This window comes from Sander lucioperca, chromosome 6, assembly GCF_008315115.2.
Source record: "Sander lucioperca isolate FBNREF2018 chromosome 6, SLUC_FBN_1.2, whole genome shotgun sequence".
Classification (NCBI taxonomy): domain Eukaryota; kingdom Metazoa; phylum Chordata; class Actinopteri; order Perciformes; family Percidae; genus Sander; species Sander lucioperca.
Window position 1 is genome coordinate 11,576,806 of NC_050178.1, and position 12,610 is coordinate 11,589,415.

The window sequence follows — 12,610 nt, forward strand, 5'->3', positions numbered from 1 at the left end:
AACAACGTTTACTACTGCCTCATCACAAGACAAGGCTGCAGATAATAAATCAAAATAAAAAACCTTCATCCAGATCAAATAGAATTTCCATGCTTTTATTTTGTGGTTTAATAATTTTATAAAATACTTGCAACTTCTGTTTAACTCAGCTCCTCTTCCTCTTCACGCAGAGCAAATGTCTGCTGTGTAATACATTTAAAAAAAAAAAAAAGAGAGACTAAATCAGATGCTTGAGATTATTTTCAAAAAGATGAAAGTACTATAGTACTTTGCGATGACCATGAATCTATCATAGATGAGAAATAGATTCCAGGTCATTAGGACGATACATCCATGACGAAAGCAGAAGATTAGAGTAGTACAGACAGCAGGACTCCTGGAAAATGGAGGATGAGCAAACCTCATTTTATTGTAATTATATGTGATCTGTTATGCAAGATCTCCAACGTAGCAATGGCCCACAGCTATGTTGAATAGTGAAGCAGTAGAATAGGTATACGGGTGAAGCAATGGTCACATTATTATTTCAAGCTATGCAGGCATGCAAGGGTCACAACATGTTGACTCTTAAAGGTACAGTGCAGGTCAAGGTAACATTTTGAAACAGGAAAATGGTCTTATAGTCAAATGATATGTAATGATGTACTATTTGAATACCCCAGTTGAAATGGCAAGCAGCCTCTGTTAGATTATCTGTCTATCCATTGAACACAAGTTGTAAAAAGGGTTACCTATGTGAAAAAGATGAGTTGGGGTCAAGATTGAGAGTGAGCATCTTTGTCAAAAAAGTCTCCCATCTTTATTTGGGGGTGGCAGCAGTTTTCAGATCACCAGCTATTTGACAAAGCCATTAGCCAAAGCTGCAACATGAGTATGTGTTTCAGCTTATAGTGAAGACTGATTTGGGCCCAAGAATCATATGAAAAATTTAATTTGAGAACATATTATTCTACCCACTGAGTGAGAGCCATTCACTACGTGGCCCTCAAAAAATACATTGCCCACTTCTCCCTCTTTCTGACACCACTTTTTATTGGAGTGCAACATTTATTTTCCCGTCGGTATTGATCACTTTCCATCGTGAGAAACTCTGAAAAGCTCTAGGTCCATTTGAGGTAAAAAAACCAAAAAAAAAACCATCCTCTTCTGGTTTTGTGCCATAAAGCAAGCTCTCTTTTTTTCTGTCAAGGGCCTCATATTTCTAGTGAAATCTGATCCAGTGAGATGGGCTTTTAGATGAAATGTAAAGGGCCAATAGAGACTGTCGTTGCTCTTACTTATCGCCTTGATTGTTAATGGAAATTATGCTATTACTTATATGCTATAAACTTATGTCTCAATTAATTGGGGCACAACATAAGACCTTTAATTTAGATTCAGCTGCATTCGCAAGGTAGTAACTAAAGGCCTTTTAACAATACTTTCTAATGAATGTTGCCACACTTTAATCTCTGTCTATAGAGCACTTACTGTGGTGTTACATCATTCATAGGTCTTTCCCGATTTCACATCTGCATCAGTATTCCTTCTCTGTATTGTAGGTATCCCTGCAATGCAGGGTGCCAGAGGTCTGTCAGTCACTGCACAGGAACACAGTGCATAATGCATAAAGTTAACACTCAAAACAGCTGTGATACACATGGGCTCTGTTCCACGATTCAGGTTTGAATCCCAGGAATTCATCATAAATAAATTAGTAGTATGCCAGAATTTGAATGTAGTTGGTGGGGTTTGTAGCTGTGATGTGACTACAAGAATTATTCCTAAACTCAAGGACTTTCAGGGACTACAGTGAAAAGAAGTGTTGGACTTTATTGCGTTGGCCTTGAAATAAGTAGATGTCTCCCTTCTCATAATGTCAAATAAACTAATCTAAATACCTGTTTGGGATCACAGGAAGCTTCCCATCCAAACATAGGCTGGTTTAGAGTGGTGGAGACTCTACTCCTGTCTCCTACAAATGATGTTTATATTCAACAGTTTGCATTAGCAAATATGTTTTGATGGAGACGTTATGCCACCCAGATTAAGCTTTCTACTGTATTAACTTAAGCAAGTTGCAAAAAAGTCAATACTGAATGTATCAGCAAAATGTTACAACATATTTGATTTGTTTCCTGCCGAAATATCAGATATAGCAATACAAAGAGTGTAGAATGTACTTTATACACATGTTATTGAAACCACAATTTTGTTTTTTGTATATGAACACAATGCAGGCAGCGATCACATTTGGCACCATAATGTAATTGGAAAACATTTGTTTACAGGTATCTAGGATACAGGGTTTCCCGGGGAGGTCTCTAGTCTATAAACTAATTGTACAGATTTAGATTTAAAAAAAGGAAGGATATTAATAACAATCGATAAACGATAGAACCAGATAAGTGCACTATATTCACTGTCCATGATTTATTTGAGTATATTTTAATGTCTAATTTCTGCTAACAATCCCATAATGCAAAACATGAGATTTTATAGATGCAAAAATAACCGTACTTTTGAATCAGCATCTAGCCACTTTGCTGCTCAATATAGAATAAACTATTAGGTGTGTATTATATGATTTATATTGACTGCCACGGTTAGATTTGTATTATTTTTGATAGGCCTTAGAAACCCCGAGAAAACTCTAACTATATAAATCAAGTTCCACTATAGAATCTCTCCTCAAAAAAGCTAATTATAGTTTTCATCAACATAATATTTAAGATTAACTCAATATCTCATTTAGTTCGGCTCTCACAGACTTATAAATCATAAATTACAGTGCTTGTCAATATTGTACATACACAATGCAGACCTATATTGGGTTATACTTTGTGCCCAGTGAGAACACACGTTTTCAGAAAACTATTGTTTTTTCACTGATGCCATACATGTAAAATATTTGGGATATATGCTATTGAAAATGTATCAAAGTTCTGTAATAAACCAGCCCTCAGTTTCATTGCAGATTCGTCCCCCTAACTCTCCAGCGCTGGTTTGCAAACGTGTTTTAAATGTGTGAACTGTATATAAATGTGTGTGAGACTGATGCCCTCTACACACCCTGCTGAATTAGTTCAACATCCCCTTATGAGAGCAGCACATTATTTGACGTGTGCTCCCCTGACATCATCGCCTCTCCTCTAGCTACTCCAGCAAATGCATTGAATGTTAATTTCTTTCTTCCCTAGGGGTTTTTGCCTCCACACACTGCAGTGGAAAACCCCATCTCATTTTGTTTTGAGACGGGGTGGTTTCCCTGATTTGCAACAGCTAGCACAACAACAGTCGTAATTCTACTGTAATATTGATTTGACACAGTTATGACCCACTGACTGCACACTTTACATTATACGCAGCTTTGTCCAAATTAGCTGACCTGCACTGAAATCCTTTTAGCCTTAAAACTTCAACTGAAGGACTGAGTTAATGCTCTATACAAAATGTTTTTCTTCTTTTTTTTTTTTGAAACAGAAGCTCTGGAAAGAAAAAACTCCTTGAAAGAGATCCTAATGTGGCATGAATGTCAGAACCTTTCAGTATTTCATTTTCAGGATGTACCCTGTCAGTGCAGAAGCGGGGTAGAGCGGAGGTTACCATGGTGAGGGAGCCCATGGAGTGAAATTTGTCTGCCTAATGATGTGAACATACGTTTGCTGTGTGCTTACAAGGAAGACACTTGTCACATCAGTCCAGACACAAATAATGCAGGCAAGAGCACATGCATGTGGAGGCAGAAAATGTGTGTATGTGTGTGTTTGTGCATGCATAGATTCTCTTAAAACACAAACACAGACCACAATCAAACAGCAGCTTGTGCCTGAGTTTTATTTTGACACACTAAATATTCTATAACCTTTTGTTCTGCATGACTGATCCACAGACCCTGAGTCCCAGAGGAAGCGGACTGTGCAGAATGTTCTTGACCTCCGCCAGAATTTGGAGGATACAATGTCGAGTCTGCGGGGCTCCCAGCTTAGTCATAGGTAAGTGCATTCATCTGTAAACTTTTAATTTTATTTTGTGTCATAATGCTGTCACATATAAACCAAAGACAGTGTATGTTTTGTTCATGAAATCATAAAACCCTGAGCCAAATTCTGTCTTTGGTTTAAACTGAAAAACACCTTATGTGTACAAGCAATGCATAGCTTGTTCGATCGATATAACACAATCATAAGTAAACAGTTGTGCTGTGGCGGCTTGGAGAATTGCCACCTGGTGCACATCTGGCTTCCATCCTTCTTAAATAGCCCATCTCTGCTTCATGGTCATGACTTCATTCTAGGAATCTCTCTGTTTGACTCCCATAGGAAAAAGGCCCAGGCAGTAATTTGTTACAACAGCCACAACAACCTAAGGCACTGGTGGAGGACAGGTCTTTAAATTTTCATTTGGACATTAAAGTTGAAATGTAATATCCTGTGTAGCATGAATACAAGCAGGAACACAATTCTGCTTATGTCTTTAAACCTGCATTATTTGTAATTTGAATTAACATAGAAAATGATAACTCAATTCTGCAGCTCTATGAAACTTTTTAACCCCTTTTTAGCTTACTATTTAGATTTTGTGGGGGACTCTTAAGCTGTTCTCATGAACCCCTATATGCACCTGTTTTCTGCAAAAGACAGTTACTGATTAGCTAGTAAAGAAAGCTAAAGGCCTAGATACCAAAATGCTACCCTAAAACATTGCCAGTAAAATACTTAACTTTAATTCATTAGGTGGCCAGAAACATGACTTCTCTCTCTTGCTCTCTGTCTGCTTAATCTGTAATCACGCAGTTTGTTGCTAACACATTAACCATAACAACAACTTTATATGCTATTGAAATGGTGGTAGTTGTGCATCTGCCAATCTGTTTTAATGTTTTTTTTTGCCATCATTTAACTGTAAAATAACCTGCTAAGTCCATATCTTGGTCACTATAACCAAATAAAACCAAATTTTAGGGATCCTAAACAAAAAGTTTTTTTTTTAACATGGTTAAAAATACTAATAATTACCAGATGTTTTAACTCTAAAATATCGGTATCAGTATCAGCCTATGAAATGTCTCTATGAAACAAGATGCATGTTTTGATTGTTTTCTGGAGAAGTATGGTCAAGCATTATAATATAAAGCCATTTATTTGATTGAACTGTTAGCTTCAAGCCAAATCAACCCAAATAATGCATTAAATAAGTTGGATATGTAACATACCTAAATTAATGTATACGTTATCAGTAACACTATGTGCTTGTCATCCCTCATTTAACTCCGCCCATTATCTTGTCTGTGAAATCTTGAATGTATGCTTGACCTTGTCAATGGATGCTTGAGAAGACATTGTGTAATTCTCAATCGCATCAGTAGTAGTTATCTTCAATCATTCAGATGTGGATTTAAACAAGATATTACAGCACTCATTGGCAAAAGTAACAAATTCTCACTCCGTCAGATTAAGTACTGGAGTGGCACCAGTTAGCCTCCATATAGATGAATTATCCATCAACTATGGATAAAAATACTTCCATGGTCGTAGCCATTGCAATATTTATTGGGGTGAGCTGGTACATATAGTTATATAATCGGCAGACACAGAAGACGCTCACAGCCATTTGGAGGACGTTTCTAACCCTGACCCACTTACACGGGTGAATAGGAAAACTTTCACATACTCTATTCAGAATAATGGAAAGAGGTCTGCTGTAGTTTTGGGCGTGTCATGCAAAGCAAAGTCCTTGGTGTTTGTGAATGTATTGCTCGAAGAGACACAACCGATACTCTTTGCTACAGTATGTTAACACAGAGATATCAGGTCATCCTTCTCTTTGTCTTTGGGTTCTGGGAGGCCGCATTTCTTTTCAATATCTTTGGTCCCTGAAGACGATATGACACAACTGCTATATCTGGGTCAACAGCGACTCAATGCCACTGTGGGTTTCTTTTGAAGGACTTCTGACAGAGAGAAAAATGTTTCGCCGGGTGTTCTGGTCTCAATCTTTGCGCTGTTGTTGATATGCTGATTTGATCTGCCATCCTGGACAAGAATGTCCGCTAAATGCCTCAAGTACATAAACATAACGCACACTACCTTCCCCCATGTGTCTCTCTAGCTGTATGGACAGCAGTAATGTGGGCTATGACAGCGATGAGACCAACGCTCGCAGCATATCCAGCCTGTCCAACCGCTCATCGCCTCTCTCCTGGCGCCACGGCCAGTCCAGCCCTCGCCTTCAAGCGGGCGACGCCCCATCCTCCACAGGCGGAGGGTACCAGGGGAGTAAGACTGGCTCCCAGTATACAGCCCATACGATGCCAGCTCGCTGCTCCAGCCGCCTCAGCAGCACGTCTCGCATCGAGCTCATTGAAGGGTTGGATGATGCCGACCTCAAGTCTGGTTACCTGAGTGACAGCGACCTCCTAGGAAAGAGCCTGCCGCATGACGACGACGACGACAACCTGGCTAATGGGTAAGAGTATCTGAAGATAAGCATGGGTTTGAACCCATTGTTACCATGACAACATGAACCAATCGCTGACTGCGGACGGCTGCATGCTCCTTTGTGCTTTAGGCCTCCACCTTGTGAATTTAAAAAGGGCTGTCCTGCTGTGATTGCTGGTCATTGTTCGTGCTGTATTTCAGTATTTAATTAGGATGCATAGAATATGTGCATTCTAACATTCAACAAGGAAACTTTTCATGCCGACATCGTGGCTTTCTGCTTTGTGTTGGTATCTGATGTTTTGCAAAGAGCTTACATCAGCAGTCCTTGCTGATACTGGTTTTTTTTTCTTGCTCTTTAAGGATTTTTTCAAAGTGCCCATGACATTGTCAGAGGTTGTTTTTGCTGACGTTGAGAGAAGGCCTTCAGAAGTTTTTCACAGCAGAAGACTTGAAAAGTCATCAGGTGTCCTCTCTCTGAATCTTGTGAAGATTATGTCAACACGTTTGCACATTTGTTTCTCGTCTTCTTCTTCGTCTCCTTTGCCTTCCTCCTCTTCTTTGCCTCCTTCACTTTCCCCCTCGCTCCCCCCCCCCCACATCTTTTGTGTGTCTTTATCTAATTTCCTCTCCCAAGTTGACAGCTGACAGAGAGAGTCAGGGAGAGGGAGGGAGAGAAAGAATCCAGGACAGTTCTCTAGTGTGGTTTAGCAGCTTTATCGCTGTTGCACATGCAGTTGGGATTTAAGCTCAGGCCCTGGAGCGCTCACTAGTCCCTGCTAGCCAGGTCACGTTCTTACTACAGAGTGCAGTAAGGACAAGAAAAGGGATGAGACACATTTAGATGAGTAAAAATTAGAGCAATGAAGAAAAAGTGTGAAATGGGTCAATTGAAGTTCTTTCAAATTTGGAGATGAGGTGAATCAGAACGGCATGATAAGATTGCTTCCACAAATGATAAGAAAGAAGCATTGTGTTGAACAAACAGTAAAGGCTTAGCATTTTGGTAGGAGGGAGGTGAAAGAGATCAGACAGCAAAACCCTGATAAAGTTAGGATTAAACAGGGATTATGTCATATGGGTCGATTCCTCACAGTAACATCCGTGCACTCGAAATCCATTTAAATCGGCCCTGTATTTTGTCCCTCGCTGCATCAGCTCTACTGTGGTGGTTCAGATTTATGTGAGAGGTAAGCGTGAGGACTCGTCGCCTCTGCTTACTACAGGCAGCAAAGATGCTAAACATTTTTATGTATGGTTTTTAAAAATGCCTCATCATGCGTAGTGTTAGGCCACCAATGTCATGCTTTCAAAGTCATCCTGGTGGGTACAGCAGGCCCCTACAGTAGTTTACCATAGACTGTAAAAAATAGTATATGTAGCAGCAGTACATCACCCATTGGTTTGTGGTCTGCCGTTTTAAAACCTTGAATTTGGCAATGTGGTCGTTTTTTTCTTTTTTTAACTGGACTTGATGATTTTTGGACAGTTTTTTTGCAACCAGTGCTGGAAATGAGATGGAGTGCAGGTGTAAGGCACTTCTGCATTGGCTTCACTTTTCAGACCCAGAAGCTCCGTCCATTATTTTTTACAGTCTACGACAGAGATATTCAACAGGAGGTCCGGGGCCCCTAGGGGGTCCTCAGAGTTACTGCAGGGGGGCACCAAATTATTGTTAATTTTTTGAAAGTATTTTCAAAAATGAAAATGTCTTAACATGAATCCAACATATTATTAGCAAATATAAATCGGCCTATTTGTGAAAAAAAAGCATTGATGATAGGCTTACTGGCCTATAGGTAAGGTAGTCACAAAGGTAGCCATCCACAGATACAGTTAATCCCAAAGATTCACTGTGCCTCATGTATTTTTAAACATAACATAATTGATAAAATCATGTCAACAAATATTTTAATAGCTTAGTATTCAATGCACTAAAAAGGTATGCGTAAAGGCTTTAGGCTGCCCACAAGTTATTGTAAGCCTATTAATATGCAACTTATAAATGTAGTAGGGGGGTCCCTGTCCCATCTCACTCTCAGTTAAGGGGTCCTTGGCTTAAAAAACATTGAAGACCCCTGGTCTATGAGTATTTCATCTGGATGTCCCTCACCTTCTGCTCTCTGTTAGTTGCCGTTCTCAAACTCTGTTCGCTTCGGAAAATGACAACAAACTTCGAGCTAGCAAGCTACACACTGAAAATGGCAAGTTTTAAAGACAATTTGGATAGTGCAACAAGGCAGGCCTGCTTGGTTCTTTCGGGGAATGATTGTAAAGATTTACAAAGAATATGTTTACGGCATTTACTATCTAACTGGGACGTTTTGGGACTGATTGGCGGGGATTTGCTATGGACAAAATACACAATGGCAAATTAAGTTTAACCATCTATCCAGCTAATTCAAATTGTTCATGTTACTGTATTGTGTGAACAGTTAACTTCATGTAATATTTAATGAGGCATTTTCTTTTTGCGGGTGCAAATGTTCAACCAAAACAAGTTCCTTTTGCGAGACCGTTTTGCAGAGCCACCGTCGCTGCGTCTGAAGCTTAGCGCCGCCCAAGATGATTGTGATTGGTTTAAAGAAATGCAAACAACACAGTTTTTTTCTCCTATCCCAGAAAGTATGTGTGGTGTAGCCAGACCTTACTCCATAGCGTTGTGGAGATAGGTCTGGCAATGTGAGACTAATGAGTATTACAATTTACTCCAAGATGATTATTGGTATGTTTGGATACATACATGGAAATGTCCCCAGAGTAATTATAGGCTATTGTGGCTGGGTGCTATTTTTTCTCTCTGACCTTGAGTAGGTTGCATGCTTAAATTTGGAAGATACAACACTGTGGGAACTCCTCTAATTTGTGCCTTTTGGTCTTCGTTTGCATTAGTTTTCTGTAGAAAGCACTCTTAATTCTCCTGCAGAAATACTGGAATGATTTTCTCTATATCAAGAATTAATCCTGCCTCATAAAGAAATGTACCAACAACCTTTGGTGTAGATAACTAGCTAATCCAGTTTTTGAAGGAGGCACATGCTCTAATTTTCCTCTTACAGTATCCTCTTGCATATTCTGTTACATTTGCATTTCCACTGTACACTCCCTGTCACACACTCACAGTTCAGCTCATTGAGAACCATCAGCTACCAGCTCTTGAAAATAGATCAGTCTCCTCCTTCGTAACCATGGAAACCCGCTGGTAATCGCCTGTATGGAGGTGCAATATCTGTTCCCTTTCACTGGAGCCCCAGTTTTACATGCTCATACATTTCATTTCATTAAATTAGCCCTAAATATAATTAACTATATCTGAATGGTAGAGTGAGACCTCTTGCCAATCAATAATACTGTTGTAGTTCTCAATATATAATGCTTGTATAATGTATAAGACCTGAGTGTAACGCTTAAAACAATCTGCAAAAAAGACAAATATCTACTGGGGAAATAAGACACAATGCATGTTGTTTATCAATGGATGGAGCTACAGCATGATGCTCAATGTCTAATGGATATTGATTGACCCACACCAGACAGCATTGGCTACCTAAAGGCTAAACGTGTACACACTGACGGTAATCACTGCTACTGTGGGTCTGCCACATCAATAATCTAATGCCACATACATCCCCCAATCTCCTCAAGAGCTCCATCTTTCCATCCAAAAGGAATACACAGCAATACAGAGCTTAATGATGATCTGGTGTGTCCCAGTTAAAGGAAATAAGTATTTAAGAAGCCTGTTTTGTCCATAATTAATGTAGCCTTCCTGTTTGTTCCTGGTAAACTAGGACCATTCATCTTGAACCAGTTGCTATCATTGCAAGTATTACTGTACATACAATATTGCAAACAGACCATAGACTGTATAAAAAGATGGATGGCGCATCCCCACTTCCTCCCACTGTATAGTACAAAAATGAAGCCAAAAAAATCCCAGATACAGGCAACACATTGTTGCTCCTTTGGAGCCAGAGTCTGTACAGCAGTAATCAGGCGGTGGAGTCGCGGTTTTGTATTAAATTGCATTGCATGCAGTAGTCATTCAGTACACATCTTCAAACTGTTCTCACCTCAGATGTGGAAATATAGAGAACAGATTACTTTTAGTTAAAACTATAATTGCCATTATATTCAGTGTAATATTTGAATCATACATCATTTCCCATCTTGCCCTCAGTAGACACTGCGTCTCCTTGAAATGTTGGCTTACATTTAATTTTTTTTTTTCAAGTTTTCGCTGATTTCACTAAATTGTATGAGACTGAGTTCCACTTCTTCACTGAGTGACTGTGTTTCCTGTCACATGAGTGCTGAGATGGCTTCTTATTTAGCCCTGGCCACGTCAAGAATTATAACTGCTTCCTGTGGTTACATTCTTCACACCGTATTGGTAAAGGTTCACCATCACTCATATGATGTCATCCTTTTGCAAGCCATATTTAAAACGCTGGTTTATGAGTAGCGCAGTAATCACATTATATTACTGGAGTATGGTTGGTTTTTTCCATAACTGGTGTATGAATTATGACTACTTTTCAGCATCAATGTCATTTTAGTGGTGTTCAGTCAATTATGGTTGATGTTTTACAGGCACTCAGCTGTAGTGTATGTAAGCACAGGTTAGCTTTTCATGTCTAATACAGATGTTCACCGGAAAAATTACTTGTTTTTCCCATAATGTCAGTTAGTTGATGGGATGAATGCAAGCCTAATGTTTGTAGCAGAATGTGAATTTCACAGGAGGCCCATCTGCCTGAACATGATTATTGTATCTGACAGATTTACGTTTTATCTTGGCAGATTAACAGTTTGAAAATCTTAAATTGGAAGATCTCATCTGGAAAAAAAGGCAAATATCTTACAGCATTTGGTTTGGCTCCAAATTCTTTGGCTGACTGGGGAGAGAAGCAGCGAAAGGCACTCAGCTTCAATAAAGAGCTATTGATGACTCCAATTCCACATAGGAAGCTGAACTTTTGGAAGCTTAGACATACTGCTGCTGTTACACCTATTGCAATGTACAACGGTTCGTATGATTTCTTTGAAAAATGTATACACAACGGTTTTATATCATATCTCACGAAATATGAATATAAAACGTATAATTATATAATTGGAATAAAGAATATAGTATAGATATGATATGGAGTATAAAGAGACACATCTCTTTTACGGTACTGATGAATGATATTTGTTTTTATTAGGTTAGATGTGCAACAGTATTCATCTGGTAAATGTATTAGATTTCATGACGGCCCCATGTGCTGTTCATTGCCTCACACACAACACAGAACAAGCCCCAGTTTCATCATAGCTGATGCATATAGATTACATACAGTATTGTGGGAAAAGACATGGTGCAGGTGAAACAAACTAGTTTGTCCTGTACTCTACAAGGTGACCGAGGGGTTCAGTTTGGGCGCAGGATGTGGACATCTAGGGAACTGGACTGTACCATTTTGTGTTTCTGCACAGCAGTATGCAGACAGCAATGCAGAGCAGAGAAAGGAGGCGGGTTCAGCAGCATCACACCCTTGATCATGCGGCAACATGGCTCGGGATGTGCTGCCATGGCAACAGTCTTCCACTGACCCGCTGATGGTCTGCCTTGTGTGTCAGTGAGATAGCTGCTGGACGGATGCATGTGTGGAGATTGTCTGTGTTTGTGCCTCGACTGCCTGTTTGTGTGTAGATGGAGAGAGAGTAACACAGACAGATAAAATGAGAGACAGAGTGACACAAATAGACAGACTGGTGTGAAGACAACATGCGAACCACTTAATTAGATTGTCTTGTAATTGGCATTGTGGGGGAGAGCAGTCTGCCTAAAAAGCTATTGTTTGTGTTTCCTTACTAGTATTGCCAGGATTTACAGTAGCACTGTTTGTGGGAAATTGTTTCATTCAAGCAATTTTTTCAGAAATCTGATATGGAATACTGTTTGATTGACCCAGAAAGAACAAACATTTTGAATTCCTTTGATTGCGAAAGCATACAATTGCATCTGCATCTTACAGACAAAAATTACATATTTTTATCCCTCACAGGCACTGAATGCATTCCATTGCTATCTTTGTCTACATTACTCTGTATTGTAGCTAAGCCCTTGGCTTAGTTTGCGCCTCTGGCAATGTCATTTCCATGGTAACCATAATAAAGCTTTGTCCAGTAAGCAGATCTGTTCAAAG

General features: G+C 39.5%; 1 protein-coding gene across 17 annotated transcripts in view; it reads left to right on the forward strand.

Moving 5' to 3' along the window:
* nav1b (neuron navigator 1b) overlaps positions 1 to 12,610 on the forward strand; it is a 75,614-nt gene that overhangs the window by 28,308 nt on the left and 34,696 nt on the right. For all 17 annotated transcript variants that reach the window (XM_036001876.1, XM_036001875.1, XM_036001884.1 and 14 more), the window contains 2 exons: positions 3,872 to 3,974; positions 6,091 to 6,447. In XM_036001876.1, coding sequence (XP_035857769.1) covers positions 3,872 to 3,974; positions 6,091 to 6,447 — 460 coding nt within the window. The remainder of the gene's footprint in view (positions 1 to 3,871; positions 3,975 to 6,090; positions 6,448 to 12,610) is intronic.